The sequence below is a fragment of the Entelurus aequoreus genome, linkage group LG06, assembly GCF_033978785.1.
Source record: "Entelurus aequoreus isolate RoL-2023_Sb linkage group LG06, RoL_Eaeq_v1.1, whole genome shotgun sequence".
Taxonomy (NCBI): Eukaryota; Metazoa; Chordata; class Actinopteri; order Syngnathiformes; family Syngnathidae; genus Entelurus; species Entelurus aequoreus.
The window spans coordinates 22178160-22197354 of record NC_084736.1 but is presented as its reverse complement, the minus strand read 5'-3'; the positions used below and the strand labels follow the sequence as shown (position 1 = coordinate 22197354).

General features: G+C 37.6%; 1 protein-coding gene across 2 annotated transcripts; it reads right to left on the bottom strand.

Annotated features, from left to right (window-relative positions):
- Positions 1-4368: 4368 nt before the first annotated feature.
- On the bottom strand, positions 4369-14211 carry emc10 (ER membrane protein complex subunit 10). 2 transcript variants are annotated; one of them, XM_062050278.1, is made up of 8 exons: positions 13949-14210; positions 13759-13825; positions 12486-12598; positions 12292-12405; positions 9943-10127; positions 9782-9875; positions 8132-8229; positions 4369-4604 (listed from the first exon to the last, which is right to left on the bottom strand). In XM_062050278.1, exons 1-7 carry the CDS (start codon positions 14063-14065, stop codon positions 8143-8145), a joined length of 777 nt encoding a protein of 258 aa, XP_061906262.1. In that variant the 5' UTR covers positions 14066-14210; the 3' UTR covers positions 4369-4604; positions 8132-8142. The 2 variants fall into 2 exon arrangements, with proteins under 2 accessions (XP_061906262.1, XP_061906261.1); XM_062050277.1 differs by lacking the exon at positions 8132-8229 and having other exon boundaries at positions 13949-14211.
- Positions 14212-19195: the final 4984 nt, after the last annotated feature.

Genomic DNA, 19195 nt, shown 5'->3' with positions numbered 1-19195 from the left:
CTAAATCTGGAATCAGCCACACTTCAGTAGTGACATAAAATCTAGGGCCATGATTTTTTGAGCAGTTTTTTAATATAAAAATTAAACCTACAATAAATCTATGTCTTTCAACCTCTGTTTAAACTTGCTCATAAAGATCTTTTAAATTATATCATTGAAACAAATTTCCAAAATGTTTTAAGAGGTATTTTCATAAATTTAAATTTAGGGGTCACGATTGGGGACAGCTGCTTCTCAATAGGAAGTACCCTGTAAAATATGGTTTTGTATTTATCTATCTTATCACTATCTCAATTAATGCCCTGGGTTTAAACAAATCATATTAATAATAATAATAATAATAATAATGGATTGGATTTATATAAAATGCATGTCTGAATACTTTTGTGTTTTATTGAACCCTTTTTTTGGTTAAGGGACAGCACTTTGCTTTAGTTCGGTAGAATGCCCCATATATGTACAGTATATATATATATGTATATGTACAGTACAGGCCAAAAGTTTGGACACACCTTCTCATTTCAATGCGTTTTCCTTATTTTCATGACTATTTACATTGTAGATTGTCACTGAAGGCATCAAAACTATGACACCTGTGAAGTGAAAACCCTTTCAGGTGACTACCTCTTGAAGCTCATCGAGAGAATGCCAAGAGTGTGCAAAACAGTAATCAGAGCAAAGGGTGGCTATTTTGAAGAAACTGGAATATAAACCATGTTTTTAGTTATTTCACCTTTTTTTGTTAAGTACATAACTCCACATGTGTTCATTCATAGTTTTGATGCCTCCAGTGACAATCTACAATGTAAATAGTCATGAAAATACAGAAAATGCATTGAAAGAGAAGGTGTCCAAACTATATACACACATACACACACATGTATGTATAGGTATATACATACATGTGTGTGTGTGTATATATATATAATGTATGTGTGTGTAAATATAGCCTGTACATATTAATATAATATACAATTAATAAATCATTTAATTGGATGTGAAAGTTCGACTCCTACCTTGTTTACCTCCGTGACGACCTTATTCAAGTTTTGTAATCAATCAAAAATAATAAGCAGCTAAAATGCACCAAACATGGATAAGTGTGGAGAGTGTTTTGCATTTTCCTCATCATGCATTTAAATGGGTTTAATTTTGAATGGTGCTTGAGCGTTTAGTTTTTTTTTTTTACAATATCCACAAAGTTCAGTGAGCAGGTTGTGTTATATGTGACCATCTGTGTTGATTGCATATATATATATATTTTTTTTGCGCCATGAATAAGGAAGGTTGTTTTAATTGGGTCACATAAGTGAATACTCTGCTATACCTCAACGCACCATTCATGGTCATTGACCTGATGTATTCGTGTCGTCCACAAAACGGTGGCAAAAATGCAACAATCAGGTTGTCCGATATTCAAAAGACATCTGGAAACACTTTGCGGGCCAGATTCCTGATCAAACTCTCGACGTCTTCCAGGCCAAACTGAAAATGCCGGCAGGCCGCACTTGGCCTGCGAGCCTAAGTTTGGGCACCCCTGTTTTAGACTATAAATCATCGTTGAAGGTTGTTGGTCAACTTTGACATTCAATTTAGACCCGGAGACATCGCATGAAGGACACGAAAATATGCTTATTTACACCCTGAGTGAGAATTATGTTGAATTCACCATCTAATCGGGGTCCACAAGTCTTGTGCTGAAAGATATGAACATCCCATCAGCCGACATCCCAGTGAGAGCAGACAGTGTATACAGTCAGGGATTGTTTTATGTTCGTAGTTTGTATTCCTTGTTTAGCATCCTCCTTACAATCAAGCTCCAAAATATGAGGTTCTGGATCATCATTTGTCCCAAAGTAGTCTTTGTTGTCTCTCATGAAGTCTGTCATGGTTAGTAATAGTTGTTTTTGAAGGAAAAAGCGAACTATGTGATGCGCTCTGTGAAATCAATGCGCCGCTGTATAAGGATGGGTACCGTTCACACTTTAAATGATACATTACCAATTTTCCAGTACCTCGGAATCGATACCGGTAATCTACAGTACCAATTTTTGGTACTTTTGTGTGTTAATAAATATTGTTTTTGATAACAAAAACTTTTTTTTATTGCAACATTTAAAAATGAGCTGATACCTTGTTTCATTACCACATTTCTGAGTCTCATTTGCAAATATGGCAATAAGTTGCAATAACGTAGTGTATAGTTTAGGTTGTGTTGGCTAGTCAGTTCAGTGTTTGCTAAATTTGGTCTTTTGTTGCGCCCTAAAAAGTGTTAATACTGTAAGTATTGTACTCATTACGCACAAGCTGTTTGAATCCAACATGCATCTTAGAAGTAGTTTTCATTAACAAATTTGGAGGTGTTGAGATCTCCATGTAAAATTGCCAATGGAAATCGGTAGCATGTCAATAGCAAAGCCAATGTATATTAACATTAAGCTACCGCATTTTTGGAAAAGTGGAGCCTTACTTACATTGAAGCGTTTTCGAGTTTTTCTTTGGAATTGAAAATGGCAACCTTACCCAGAGAGGTAGTTTGGCTGATCGACAAAGTGCAAAGAGCCAGGCGAATCAGCAACCGGGCGTGACTTCACGCGCAACCCATTTACAACATGACGTCTTTACTTACAGCATGTATATAAAACGATGGAGGATATTTTTAAACTGCTTTATAGGCAGAATAGATCGAATCCAATTACTGTACCTCCATTATTAGCCACCTCTTGCTAGCTTTTATTTACAATTTAGACTGCATACAAAGCTATAACTGCACTATTTTTTTTTGACGCATGATTAATATGAGTGTGTCATGTGTGACCGTCAGCCCACACCTTAATTGCAAGAAAATGCTCCGGCACCGCAGACAAGCGGGAAATAACAGGGCAGAAATGGACACGGAAAAGTGCACAGTCTCATGTTGATGGATTAGAAATGATCTAAGACAAGCTACAAGCTTTTCCCACTAAGGGACCGTACACTGAAAAATTAAAGCATGCGGGGACCATTTTGATCTTTTTCATTTACCAAACCAATAAAATATATAATTTTTTTTTAACCTTTTGGGCTCCCTTCAAGTTTGGTCCCGGGGACCTAAAGGGTCTTAGTCATAAACATGTTAAAAATAAGTCATACATTATATTTTATTGAACGATTAAATCTCCCAATCAACTTCAGGTGTATCTGTCGACATAAAGTAAGAACAATTTTTTCTAATGAGAAAACCCTGTTTCTTTTGTCAAAAACACATTTACAATATTCCCCCCCCCAAAAAAATCTAAGTGGAATATTTAATATGAAGTAATTGGAGCCGTAAATAAGTCAATGATTCACAACAACATTGTTTTAATTATTTTTTTGAGCAATGACAGTTTAAAAAAAAATCACAAAAATGATTGCGGATCCAAAAGGGCCCCACTTACAAAAGTATTAAAAAAAAAAAGGTCACGCTTTTCAACACTTAAAAACTCCTTCAGATCATAAGTTATCATAGTTTTTTTTCCCCCAATGTGTTTGTTTTATGCCCTTTTGTCAAAAATCCCTGTTTTAATGGCAATAACAAAATATACAACTAACCCCCAAAAACATTTCAATGTGGAATATTTCATGTAAAGTAATTGGAGCCTTCCTTCCATCCATCCATAAATAATTCCTGGCAGAATTGATTTTAATTAATTATTATTTTTGAGCAATAATAGTTTAAAATAAAATCCTACTAACATTCTTGGGTATCATAAGTGTTAAAAATAGGTCGTATGTTTTTTTAAAAAACTTTCAACACTTAAGTCTCTAGATCAACCCCATGTCTGTCTCTCAATTATAAGATTTTTTTTTCAATTTGTTTGTTTTATGCCTTTTTTTTTGTCAAAGAAAACTTTTTTTATGCAATATGCAAATGTTTTTCCAAAAAATATTTTAAAGTTGAACATTTATTTTGATTCAATATTTTTTAAATTAATTAATTAAACATTGACAGTCGTATCTAGTATTTATCTTAAAGGTGCCGCAGGCCAATTACCAGATTCTAGCAATCACTCAGCATCTTGCTGTTGTCATGACTGTGTTGCTCACAGCCACTCGGGGGCATATTTGGCTCATACAACTGCTATGATCAGTGACGTCTTCTCTCACAATTGAATCCATTTCATAGGGCTTGTCATATAAAGTCCGGGATATTCAATCTGAGCCCCAAGTAAACTACCCAAGCTGCTGATTTGAATCCTGAGCCTTCCATCACCAGTGGAAGGCGAGCCTGTCACGTATCCCAACTATGTTTAGTCCGATATCAGCTCTAAAATTAACACTGTTACTACAAGAGGAAGCTCGTCGCCTGCCGCGTTTGCACATCCTGGCAGGTAAACAGCTCAATCAGTGAGTAATAAATACTTTATTCTCCCGTCTTCACAGTGGTATTAAAAAGTCAACTACAGCATCGAGTACAGCAGTTCAACATCATTGCAGGGAAGGGAAAAAAAAAACAGTCACGTGTTAGCAGTTCGACATCAACGTCCACCTCCGTTGCCAGCTCCGCCCCCGGCCCCGCCCCCCGATTGGTCCTGAGCGCCTGACATCATCAGGAAGAGGACGAGGGGCACGATGTACATCCACTGGCAGAGACAAAGACAAGACAAATGAATAGGGAACACTCTTACACATGCTTGCTAGCTTAACAGAAAGAAAGCGAGGACAACACATGCTGAACAATCAAGTTAGTTTCTTGCTAGTTTAGTGAACAACCCGTCCAGTAGTTCCCCGTCTTCATTGGAACCTTAACTACACGGGAGAAAGAGCGGGAAGAAAAAAAGCGGATTTTATTTAGTCAAACGGATGAGTTAAAAAATAGCGTATTTCCTCAAATAGTGGCCTTCCCTCTAATAGACCTGATTTGAGTCCACCATGTGCTGCGGTGCTAACTAAAACAGCACATTAACAGACTAGTAGCCACTGTTCATCCGTGTATACAAGTACGATTACTATTTGGTTTAAAATATATATCAAAAGTACATTTTATGATTAAATATTATGAATAAAAATGCATTGGTAAAAACCTATACTGTACACACAGCCTTACATCCAGTAGAGGCTTACTAATCTCTGCAGTTGAGTAAACAGCGGCCACTAAATGAGGAGTTACGATAACAATAGGGGTGTCCCGATTCAACTTTCTCACGTCCGATAAGATAATGATATTGGAGCCTGGCTGATACTCTTATTAATCAGATACAATATCCGCAGGAATAATACATACTTTTATTATTTTGTAGTGAGGAAGTGTTTGATCAAAGGAAATTATGAAAAACAGACATATATTGTCTTTAAATTGAAGTGGAAGGTTACATTTGTTTGCCATCAACTGTGGCTGAATAACGCAGACCCGTGTGTTACTTGTCTATTCCTTGGAGACTTTGTATGTGTAAGTAATATGCGATTGTAACTAGAAAATGCAATTCCGGTTGGAATTGCGTGTGAATCCCAAAATGCTGAAGCTTAACTGAAATACTGATAGAATGTAGAATGACTGTAAGAATAGTTTGAATGGTGAAATGGTTTGAAGAGCTGACGCTGACCTGAAATGTTATTTGAATGCGTGATGAATGTAGAAATGGTTTGAATGTTGAGATATTTTAAAGGTTAAAAATGGTTGGCGAATGTTGAGATATTTTAAAGGTTAAAAATGGTTGGCGAGGTGAAGAGCAGAAGTTGTCCAGAAATGTAGTATAAATCTTGAAATGCTAAATGTTGGTATGGTTAGAAGAGTTAACATACTTCCAAGATGGCAGAAAGTTACAGAATCCATAAATATTGAGTCAAAAAGTATAAAAGCTAGCATAAATGTTATGCCAGCATTAGCATGGTTAAAGGGGAACAGCTAACATACTTTTATAATGGCGCAAAGTAAGAAAGTCAATGATTATTACGTTAAAATACAAAAAGTTAAAATGTTGGCATATTAAGATGTTGAAGGGGAAAAGCCAGCATACTTCTAAGATGGTGCAAAGTAAAGAAATACATAATTATGAGGTGATAAAGTACAAAATTAGTTAAAATGCTAACAAAAAACATTAGCATGTTAATATCAAGATGCTAACCGGGACCAGCTAGCATACTTCTAAGATGACGATGAGGAAGAAATCCATTATTTTCAGGTGAAAATTTAAGAAATTTGCTAAAATGCTATCAGAAATCATTAGCATGCTAATATGAGCATACTAGGAGTTGACTAACTAGCAACCGTTCAAATCCATTGAGAAATATTTTCGATGGGGAGAGATTCCTGATAATTCTGAGAAAACCAACAATTTTGGGAAATGGAAACATGTTTTTGGCTTCAATGTCCAGGGTGAAGAGTGTGTAGGTGGTGGAACAGTTCGAATTGGGTAAAAAATGGTGTAAAAAATGTCCTGCAAAGCCTGGATTTCCTGGCTTTTTTCTCAGCAACATTTTGGGATAAAAAAATATGGTTGCAATCGATTCTCAGCCAAGTCGAACGTTTGGATACTTGAATAGTTCCAATCGGATGAAAACTGGGAGAGAGAAAGTCAAAAGAAAAAAAGTGCAAAAAACAGTAGTATTTGAAAGCAGGAATTCCTGGTAATCAGGGAAATTTTGGAACTTGGAAACATTTTGATGTGAATGTCCAGGATGAGTGGAGTGTGTAGATTTTAGAACGGTTCAAATCAGTTAAGAAATGTGGGATATGGAGTTTTGTATATTGCCCATTTTTTTTAAATGGGGAGAAATTACTGGTAAACTCGGGTAATCAAGGAATTTTCCGAACTGAACATGCTGGCTTGAATGTCCAGGGTGAGTGGAGTGTGTGAATAGTGGAAAGGTTCATCGGATGAGAAATGTGGGATATGCAGTTGATTATATATTTCCCATTCATTGTCAATAGAGAGAAAATTATCGCAAATTCTGGGAAAACCGTGAATCTTGGGAAAGGGAAAAATGTTTGGCGTTCGATATACGGGAATAGTGTGGGTAGATGGTTGAAATGTCAGAATAGTTTTTAAAAACTGTGAAATATTTAGAGACATCTTCCTATTACCTGGCAATTTCTGGAAAACTACGAATTTCTGAAAATATTGATACGAGCAGAATTGTCCTAGGTAATATGAGTGGGTTGGTGTTGTAATTTTTTGAATCGGTTGACAATTTTGATGTAGTAACAGTTTGAATTGAGAATGGGTATTTCGGAATTCCTTAAATTTCAGGAAAACTGGGTATTTAAGAAAAATAACATGGCTATTTTTGTTGTCCTGATTATGTAAAATCTTATAATGGTGAAATGGTTGGAATTGGTTAAAACCTGTGGACTGTAAAAAAAAAAAAGAAAATAGGCTTTGGAAAACCGGGAATTCCTGGAATTTTTTTGGGACCTGGAAATTTGCTACTTTCAATTACCAGGATCTCTGGAATGTGTTGAAGGTAGAATGGTTCGAATTGGTTGTGGAAATCACGGAAGGTTAAAAAAATTGCCCATATATTTTAAATGGAAAAAATGTCTCGGAAAACTGGGAATTTTTTTGGAAAAAAGTTAAAAAGTCTTAACATTTCTTGTATGGGTTGAACATTTTGAAGATGGAACGGTGTTCTTGGATGAACAGGGATGAAGTTATGCTGAGCCAAAAAGTGGCGGAATAATAATAATAGAGAATAGATGAAAAATGGTGTCAAATCGTGTATGTTTGAATGCTTGTAGCATTCACACAATTGTTTGATACTTGTTTATATTGACACATGTGCTGTTTTAAACTGCAATATTGTTCAGTTAGTATTACGTATGTCGAGCTTGCGTGGTATTGTGTGTTTAGCTGTTGTGTAGCTGCTAACTCCTTGTAGCCAATAGCCTAGCATGTTTACCTTTTGTAAATGACTTGACTAAAACAGAAGAAATTGTGTGCTTATTGAAGGACATTTAGATACCTAACTGGCTGTCCAGCTTAGCAAAAGTAAACACGCTGCAGGACTGCTTGTACCTGAGCGCGTATCGGACATTTTGTATTCATGCCGATATCCTCAGGCACATGTTTTTACACTGATATTGGACCGATCAGGACACCCCTACTTAAGGGGTAGCAGAAAGTGGAGGAAGAGGAGGAGGAAGAGAAGCAGCCACAATCAAGCACAGTACTTCAGTGGGAATCAGCTCTGCTCTCTGCCTCCCCCTGCTGGGGGCTGTGCCGAATTGGTGGCCATGAGGAAGATAGCGCCTCCCAGTATCAAATACCACTGAAACACAGCACAGCAGCACATGTCACTGGATGTAGCACAAACAAGTCACGCTGACAAAATGCAGACAACAACATCAGGGACAGGAAAGAGGATAACGCCACCTCCTGGCAGGGAAACTTATTTGCTTTGACTCTGTTTAAATATATACATAAACTATGCATTTATCAACATTTAAACCAGCGGTGTCCAAACTTTTTCCCACTGAGGGCCGCACACTGAATAATTAAAGCATGCGGCGGCCATTGTGTTACTTTTCATTTTCAAAACCAATACAATATATAATTTTTTTTAACCTTTAGGGATCCCCTCAAGTTTGGTCCCGGGTATCCAGAAGTGTCTGTCATAAAAAAGTTCATATTATTTTATAAATTATTATTTCGCGACTTTTTCAGGGTGTGCCTTTCGCCCGATTGCAACCGGGATAGACTCCAGCACCCCCTGTGACCCCGAAAGGACAGGTGGTAGAAAATGGATGGATTATTCAACACTTAAATCTCTAGAATTACTTCATGTCTATATGTTGATATGAAGTAAAAAATATGTATTTTTATGTTTTGTGCCCTTTTTGTCAAAGAAAACACTTCACAACATAAATTATGCAATATCCCCGCCAAAAAATGTTCAAAGTGGAATATTTGATGTGAAGTAATTGGAGCCTTAAATAGGTTAATTATTTATAACATTGATTTTAATTCAATATTTTTTGAGCCTTAAATAGGTCAATTATTTATAACATTGATTTTAATTCAATAATATTTTTTGAGCAATGAGTTTTTAAAAAGAACGTCCCAATACAATACATTTCGAGGTCCAAATGGGTCCCACTCCTAAAAGTATAAAAATAAGTCATACATTTATTTATTTTTACTTTCGACACCTAAGTCTTTACATAAACTTCAGATCTGTCAATTATAAGTTTTATAATTGTTCAATGTTTTGTTAGTTTTATGCCTTTTTTGTCAAAGAAACATTTGGAAACAGACAATATGCAATATTTTACCCCCCAAAAATGTCAAAATGGATAATTTGATGTGAAGTAATTGAAGCCTTGAATAGGTTAATAATTCATAACATTGATTTTGATTCATTATTATTTGAGCAATGACAGCTCTAAAGAAAAAAAAACAGCCTGTGACAGCTTTGAGTCTGTCAATATTGCAACTTTTTCACGTTAAATTTCACCCGTTTGCTTTTTCTATTTGACTGTTTTTTCTGTATTAGTTTTTTTAATTTGTATTTTTAGAATACGGAAGTTAAACAATTAGCTGTGGACCAGACTTTGGACACCCCTGATTTAGAAGATGACTGACTTTTAGCTGGTCGTGTTCACTTCAAACAACTCTGATGAGCTACATGAATAAAAGACGAGGCAACGCAGGTAGAAACTGGTCTTGGTGTTTTAACGGGAAAGAAAGCAAAGCACTGAGGATCACTGCTGCATCCTAACACGTGTTGAACACCAGCGTGCTGTGAAGGATCTAAAAAGGCCTTTTCATTTATTCATCAACCCTTTCAGCACTGTCTTTTCAGGCAGACTGGGCTCACTTACGTATTTAGCAAAGAAAGATTTCTGCTCCTGCGGATTCTTCCCTTTTTTCTCCGTCTCCTGCTCCATGCGCTCCAGGAAGAGAGCCGTTTCAGGTCTGCAAGCAAATTGGCAATTAGAGTTCAAGCAAAGGTACCGAAAAGCGGAAGAAGGGGAATACTGACCCGGGCGCGTTGACGGGCGCCATGACGCTGAGCGTTGTGTTGAACACCTCCAGATCTACCTCGTCCTCCACCTCGGCGCCCCCGCAGCCTCCTGGTAATGTGACGATGGAGACGCCGATGAGGTAGCCTGAGACGTCGGTGTGGAGGGAGATGACATCGCTCAGGTGGGACTCTACCATGGCACACTTGGGAGTGGGAGGGTTACAACTGATGTCAATTATGACAACGCATGAACATAAACTAGCAATCCTAATTACACGCTAAAGGTTGTCGTAGTAATTAGTACAGGGGTGTCCAAATTTTTTCCACTGAGGGCTGCATACTGAAAAATTAAAGCATGCGGGGGCCATTTTGATATTTTTCATTTTCAAAACCAATACAATATATAGCTTTTTTTAACCTTTAGGGCTCCTCTCAAGTTTGGTTCTGGGGATCTGGAAGGGTCTCAGTCATAACATTTTTAAAAATAAGTCATATATAATGATTATTTGTTGTTATTATTATTCAATGCTTAAATCTCTAAATCAACTTAAGTTCTATGTGTCGATATAAAGTAAAACAATTACTTTGTATGCCTTTTTTGTCAAAGAAAACCCTGGTTTAGGGCAAAAACTAAATATGCAATGTTTTCCCCAAAAAAAAATTTCAAAGAGGAATATTTGATGTGAAGTAATTGGAGTCTAAACTAAGTCAATTATTCATAACACCCTTGATTTTAATTCATTATTATTTTTTGAGCAATGACAGTTGGAAAAAAAAAGTCATACATTTTTATTTTTACTTTCAACATTTACATTTCTAGATCAGACGTGGGCAAAATATGGCCCACCGAACATTTCCAAAATATTTATTTTAAATCTTTAACATCAAAACTATTAATGTGCAGTGCCATTTATTAAATTACCGCAAGTTTTGAACTGTAGAAAAAATTCCAATGGTTGGAATTTGTGCTTTTGAGTGCTGTATGAGTTATTACGGTAATAACAGCAGCTCCAGGCCAACAAGACACGAAGCAGAGTGGGCGGGGTTTGTTTACAGAGAAGCAAGCCTGAGACGTGGATGTCAGGGACAGATGCGGAAGCAAATTTTTACAACAAAGTTCTGCAGAAAAGTATTATATCAGCTTGTGGGTGTATTTTACCCTTTGCGCTCACATTTGGCCATTTGTGTTGCATTTTGCTTAATTGCAAAAGATGTCAACAAGGAGGTGGTCTGAGAAGTAAAAGAGGAGCGACGTTCATTTGTTCTTAATATTCAGTGTTTTATTTTTCATAGGTAATATTGTAAATCTCACATTCTTTGTCATGTACATTCCAGGTGTCTCATTCAGTAAAAAAAAAAGTAAAATTAAATTTTGTTTTTTTAAGTGGTCCGTCATTTTTAGCAATCTATCAGACATTTTTGTGTTTTTGTATTAGTGTGCCTGGAAAAAGGGACCAAAGCACACATACAGCATTATATATATATATATATATATGTATATATATGTATATATATGTATATATATATATATATATGTATATATATATATATATATATATATATATGTATATGTGTATATATATATATATATACATATATATATATATGTATATATATATATATATATGTATATATATATATATATGTATATATATATATATATACATATATATATATGTATATATATATATATGTATATATATATATATATATATGTATATGTGTATATATATATATATATATATGTATATATATATATATATATATATATATATATATATATATATATATATATATGTATATGTATATATATATATGTATATATATATATGTATATATATATACATATATATATATACATATATATATATATATGTATATATATATATACATATATATATATATATATATATATATATTTATGTGTCTGCTCTAGATCAACTTCAAATCTATCTGTTAATTTTAAGTTTTTATCATTTCTTTCATGCTTTTTGAAATGTTTGTAATGCTCTTTTGTCAAAAAAAAACTTTTTATAGGGCAAACACAAAATATGCAATATTTTCCCCATAATATATTTAAAACTGAAATATGGAGCCTTGAATAGGTCAATAATTCATAACAACATTGATCTCAATTCATTATTTGGTGAGTAATGACAACCTTACAGAAAAAAACAGCCTGCATAGCAGTTTTGAGTTATTAGAGTCAACATTGCAACTTGTTCTCATTTCCTTTCACCTGTTTGCTCTTTTATTCCACTTTATAATGTCGTTTTTTCCAAACAGTGTTTTTAGAATATGCGGTGGGCCGCACTTTGGACACCCCTGATATCGTGAATAGTACATGTTCTGCATTTAAATACATACGGCTTTGACGAAAGCGGTGAGGTAACCTTCCATCTGCCGCTCCGTCTGTCTTTCAGCCTGCAGGGACACCCGAGGCACTCGGATGCGATACAGACCGTCCACTGCAGCCACTTCCTATACAATAGATGCACTAATCAGTTTGCTGCCATCAAAAAAAAATGTAGTCAGCGGTGTTAGATGGCTAATTTATTCACCTTTAGTTTGACTCTGTCAACCTCTGACAGCTGGTTCTGACTTAGGGACACGCTGGGCTCCCTACCTGCTCGCAGCACCAGAGCTCCACGTACCTGGAACTTGGCCACTTCGTCTGCAACAAGACCAAGATCACGCGAGAGTTCAACGCAGAATGGACACATTTTACGGCACGTACAAATGGCGGCGACCGTTCAATCGTGGGTAGACTAACCAAACAGATCAGTGTTTTTCAACCACTGTGAGATTGTGTCTGGTGTGCCGTGGGAAATTATGCAAATTCCCCGAACTGGTCCAAAAAATATTTTTTGCAAATCAATAATTATAATCTGCAAATAATGTGCCGTCGTCGAGTGTCTCTGCTGTGTAGAGCTCGGCAGGGTAACCATGTAATACTCCATATCAGTAGGTGGCAGCAGGTTTGTAGAGGTCGGAACGCGTCGGGTGAGACGAGGATGGTTTGTCGTGATCCCAATATGCAGAGCACAGCGGGAGAAAGCGTGCAGGTAAAAGGTATGTTACGCTTAAACCAAAAATGAACAAAAGTCTTGCTAGAAAAAGGCACTGAAGCTTTGGGATGGCTATGCAAAACGAAAGTAAAACTGAACTGGCTGCAAAGTAAAAAAACAGAATGCTGGACGACAGCAAAGCCTTACAGCGTGCGAAGCAGAGACGGCGTCCACAAAGTACATCCGTACATGACATGACAATCAACAATGTCCCCACAAAGGATAGCGTCCGCACAACTAAAACAGTCTTAATTGTGAAAACAAAGCAGGTGTGGGGAATAGCACTCAAAGGAAGGCATGAAGCTGCTACAGGGAAACACCAACAAAACAGGACGGGCCACAAAAATAACAGCGCAAGACAGGAACTAAAGCACTACACACTGGAAAACATCAAACTCAAAATAAGCCACGACAACCTGGTGGAGTTTTCATTTTTTTAACCTTGTCTGCTGGTGGTGTGTCTCCGGATTTTTTTTTATTAAAAAAAATGTGCCTAGGCTCAAAAAAGGTTGAAAAACACGTCAAAGGACAGTGATGACGTTTAATCATTTTAACACACGCCGAATTCCAAACAGGGCCGAGACTTTGTAAAAATATCTCAAAAAGACCGTCCTGTGAAGCTGGTAAGTCAGTTTGAGATTGCTGCAGAAAATGTTGCATCTTTTCTAACCTAGTTTGGTGCGCAGAGGCGATTTCCCCACATTACCTCTTTATTAGCTGACGTACAACAAATGCAGCATTATAGTAGAACAAAACATCATCTTACCAACTTCAAAAGAATGTTCTAGAGGGAAAGAGAAGTCGTTGAATTCTGCGTCCATAACATCTCCAACCTGAGAAGTAAAAACACGTTAGCACACACGGCTAAAGCTAAAGCTAACACCTCGGCTAGCAGATGTAGCTTATGCTCCATTCAAAACGACCTTTATGGCTTAAAAATTACGCGTCAAACATACCCTCCTGCCGTTGTTACACCGACCAAAGTCGACACACACAAACAACAAAACAGAAGAAACAACTGTTGCTTGAAATGATAATAGAGGCTTCATTTTGTTGATCGAATGGGTGCCCATGGCAAGGGTAACGCAGCGGTCTAGATTTCCGGTTTGCTCTTTCACAATAAGCGTATACGACACTGCATGTCTACGCGTATGTATTTCCGGTGAGCTTTGAGCCAACAAATGCGTCAGTCTAATTGATCATCAATCCACGTACACCAGGGGGGTCCAAAATGCGGACCCCCAGCTAATGTTTAACAGCCAGTTTAACAGGTTGAGCAAACAGGTTATGAGAAAAAGTTGCAATGCAGGCTATTTTTTTTCTTTAAAACTCTCATTGCTCAAAAAATAATAATGATTTAGTATCAATGTTATGAATTATTGACTTCTTCGAGGCTCCAATTACTTCACATCAAATCCTCCACTTTTAAATATTTTTTGGAGAAAATATTGCATTTTTTGTGTTTGCCATATATATACAAAAAGTTCTTCCACTAATAGGGCATAAAACAAACAAATTAAAAAACAAACAAACAACTCAATAATCGACGGATACATCTATATTTGATCTAAAGATTTACGTGTTGAAAGTAAAAAAAAAAAAGACTTGTAATTTCAAGAATTTTAGTGGGAATTGAAAAAAATGTAATTACTCAAAAATAATAATGTATAAAAATGGTTCAATAATTATTGAGCTATTTAAGGTTTAAGTTACTTCACATCAATTTTTTTCTTTGGAGGGGTGGGGGAGAATATTGCATATTTTGGGTTTTATTTGACAAAAAGGGCATACAAAATTAAAAAAAAAAGTTTACTGTATATCGACACATAGACCTGACGTTGATCTAGAGCAGGGGTCACCAACGCGGTGCCCGCGGGCACCAGGTAGCCCGTAAGGACCAGATGAGTCGCCCGCTGGCCTGTTCTAAAAATAGCTCAAATAGCAGCACTTACCAGTGAGCTGGCATTTACAGAGAAAAAAGTGCTGCACTTTCCCTCTGTGCAGATGGTGCTGAAAGACAATGCTTCTGCATCTGAGGCTTTTGACAAAGTTGCAGAAAAGTACTCTCAGGTCATAAACAGAATTGGGCAAGAGTTTGAGAACAGGTGTTGTGACCTGGATCAGCTTGAGCCATGTGTGTCGTTCATTTCTAATCCTTTCATGAACGTGGACATATCATGCATTGCTGAGCAGTTAAGTGCAACATTCAGCCTGGATGCTGAACAGGTGGAGATTGAAATTGTAACACTGCAAAATGACCTCCACCTCAAAGCCCACCAGGCTGCACCAAACTTTTGGTGCCTTGTTGACACAGAAAAGTACAGTGGTGTATGCACAGCAGGTATGAAGGTTTCAAGCCTGTTTGGTTCAACTTATCTTTGTGAATCAGACTTTTCTGACATGAACTTCATCAAGAACAAACACAGAACACGCCTCACTGATGCACATCTGCAAGACTCACTCAGAGTTGCAGTGTCCAGTTACACACCAGAGTACAACACACTAGTTAACAGCATGCAATGCCAGGCTTACCACTAACTGACAAAGAAACAGATAACAGATTTGGTGTCCAGTTCAAAGTGTGACATGATTTATTTAAAAATTTGAGAGTTGACTTTTGTATTTTACATGAGTTATTTGTACAAACATGGTGCAAAGTAATTCATGATTTGTTAAAAAATGTTAGTGGCTAGCTAGTTAAAATGGGATATTGTGATTTCACAAGATTGTCTTAGAAGTGATCATTTGAAAATGTTCAATTTGAAAAATGTGCACTTAGAGAAAATATAAAAATAAAGTGTTGCATATTGATATTTATCTGTTTCTATATATATTTATTGTGAGAAATCATTACGATGATCAGTGTTTCCACAAAGATAAATATCATTAATTATTAATAATAACATAGAGTTAAAGGTAAATTGAGCAAATTGGCTATTTCTGGCAATTTATTTAAGTGTGTATCAAACTGGTAGCCCTTCGCATTAATCAGTACCCAAGAAGTAGCTCTTGGTTTCAAAAAGGTTTGTGACCCCTGATCTAGAGAGTTAAGCATTGGAAAATAATAATGATAATAATAATAAAACATCTGACTTATTTTAACATTTTAATGATTGAGACCCTTCAAGGGAAAGGTTAAACTAAAATAATGATATTTTATTGGTTTTGAAAATGAAAAAAACAAAACAAAATGGCCCCCACATGTTTAAAATTTTCAGTGTGAGGCCATCGGTGGATATACTGTTAAATCAGTTTGTATTTCAGGTTTTGTCTATGAATGTTCTCAATCATCCAGGTCATTGTCATCTCAGGACATTCAATCGATCGCAACTGGACTGCTTGGTTTGTCTTAGAAGACGATAACGCCTCTCATTCGAGGAGGCTGCATCAGTTCGTGCTCATAGACTTAAATTGGTCAGATATAGCCTTAGACTTAGATTGGTCAAATCTAGCCTTAGACTTAGATTGGACAGATCTAGTCTAGCGGCCGGTGCCAATACCTCAGTAGGCTTCATCAGTTCATGCTCATAGACTTAGATTGGTCAGTTCTAGTCTTAGACTTAGATTGGTCAGATCTAGTCTTAGACTTAGATTGTTCAGATCTAGTCTTAGACTTAGATTGGTCAGATTTAGTCTTAGACTTAGATTGGTCAGATTTAGTCTAGCGGCCGGTGCCAATACCTCAGTAGGCTTCATCAGTTCATGCTCATGGACTTAGAGTGGTCAGATCTAGTTTTAGACTTGGATTGGTCAGATCTAGTCTTAGACTTAGATTGGTCAGATCTAGTCTAGCGGCCAGTGCCAATAAGTAGGCTTCATCAGTTCATGCTCGTAGACTTAGATTGGTCAGATCTAGTCTAGCGGCTGGTGCCAAAACCCTAAATATTTATACTCCAAAAACCTTGCCTGGTCAAGAATGGTCTTGCCCTATTGTAGTGAGAAAAACAACTGTTCTGATGCAAACGAGCAATCCTAACTGTCAAAGCCAACGACAGTCGCTGAAGTGTAATTTCCCCTTGTGAGCATTGAGGTATTGTGTGGCAGAACGATCGCTGTGGATCGACTACTACCAGTCCAAAATAGTCAGTATCACCCACGCTAGCATTCCATTCAGTTGTAAACAAATGGAACAAAGGAGCATCTGTGACCAGAACGTTTCTAACTCCTGTTATTTGTTGGAGGCTAAATTGCTGAGTCTTTTAGGAATGGTCGAAAGGACAGTGTTGTATGTGGGAGACAGGCGGTGTCGCAGACCTCCTCCTCTGCTCAGGGATAGTTTTTCAACCTTGACATACACTATATTGCCAAAAGTATTTGGCCACCTGCCTTGACTCACATATGAACTTGAAGTGCCATCCCATTCCTAAACCATAGGGTTCAATATGATGTCTGTCCACCTTTTGCAGCTATTACAGCTTCAACTCTTCTGGGAAGGCTGTCCACAAGGTTGCGGAGTGTGTTTATAGGAATTTTCGACCATTCTTCCAAAAGCGCATTGGTGAGGTCACACACTGATGTTGGTCGAGAAAGCTTGGCTCTCATTTTCCGTTCTAGTTCATCCCAAAGGTGTTCTATTGGGTTCAGGTTAAGACTGTGCAGGCCAGTCAAGTTCATCCACACCAGACTCTGTCATCCATGTCTTTATGGACCTTGCTTTGTGCACCGGTGCACAGTCATGTTGGAAGAGGAAGGTGCCCGCTCCAAACTGTTCCCACAAGGTTGAGAGCATGGAATTGTCAAAAATGTTTTGGTATCCTGGAGCATTTAAAGTTCCTTTCACTGGAGCTAAGGGGCCAAGCCCAACTCCTGAAAAACAACCCCACACCATAATTCCTCCTCCACCAAATTTCACACTCGGCACAATGCAGTCCGAAATGTACCGTTCTCCTGGCAACCTCCAAACCCAGACTCATCCATCAGATTGCCAGATGGAAAAGCGTGATTCATCACTCCAGAGAAAGCGTCTCCACTGCTCTAGAGTCCAGTGGCGATGTGCTTTACACCACTGCATCTGACGCTTTGCATTGGACTTGGTGATGTATGGCTTAGATGCAGCTGCTCGGCCATGGAAACCCATTCCATGAAGCTCTCTGCGTACTGTACGTGGGCTAATTGGAAGGTCACATGAAGTTTGGAGCTCTGTAGCAACTGACTGTGCAGAAAGTCGGCGACCTCTTTGCACTATGCGCTTCAGCATCCGCTGACCCCTCTCTGTCAGTTTACATGGCCTACCACGTCGTGGCTGAGTTGCTGTTGTTCCCAAACTCTTCCATCCATCTATCCATTTTCTACCGCTTGTCCCTTTTTCATATAATAAAGTCGACAGTTGACTTTGGAATATTTAGGAGCGAGGACATTTCACGACTGGATTTGTTGCACAGGTGGCATCCTATGACATTTCCACGTTGGAAAACACTGAGCTCCTGAGCGCGGCCAATTCCTTTCACAAATGTTTGTAGAAACAGTCTCCATGCCTAAGTGCTTGATTTTATACACCTGTGGCCGGGCCAAGTGATTAGGACACCTGATTCTGATCATTTAGATGGGTGGCCAAATACTTTTGGCAATATAGTGTAGATGGCTTCCCTCACTCCTCTTTCATACCATCTGTCCTCCCTGTCCAGAATCTGTACATTTTTGTTCTCAAAGGAGTGCTGGTTCTATGTTGTGCCGTGCGGCTTAGTGGTTGTTTTGTCGGGAGGACGGATGAGAGGCGAAACGTCTTCTAAGACAAACCAAACTGTCCAGTTGCGATCGATTGAATTCCCTGGGAATATTTCAGGTTTTACAACTTCTAGAAACGAACCAACCCAAATCATCCTAGTTGTGGCTCATTATTGCACCGCCCCTTTTTAGACAGCAGAGGGCGCTAACAGGACAGATACAGAAACCAGTCTCATTCCTGACTAATCACACCTTCTAAAATAGCACAAACGTGTTTTATAAATATTTATTATTTGCTGTGACCAACATTTGCACTTGTGTGTCAAGACGAAACTGAAACGGAGCCATCAGCCCACACCTGACGTGACGAGATTCTTCACATGTGTCCCCGGTGACTTGTTATGATTACCATCTCACTGCCCAGAAATAAAATATGTTGCTCAATATGTTGAGTCAAGAGTTATAAACACCCTTTATTGGATGCACAAGATGATGTCATGACATTAACTTCCAGAACATGGCGGCCTAACCAGAACCTG

Bases quoted from the DNA above. Each gene is read 5' to 3' on its own strand.
- emc10 (XM_062050277.1), bottom strand. From the start codon at position 14,065: ATGGGCACCCATTCGATCAACAAAATGAAGCCTCTATTATCATTTCAA. The intron at 12,406-12,485 runs GTGAATAAATTA...TCTATTGTATAG, and splicing joins TTGACAGAGTCAAACTAAAG to GAAGTGGCTGCAGTGGACGG. The intron at 10,128-12,291 runs GTATGTATTTAA...CCCACTCCCAAG, and splicing joins TCACCGCTTTCGTCAAAGCC to TGTGCCATGGTAGAGTCCCA.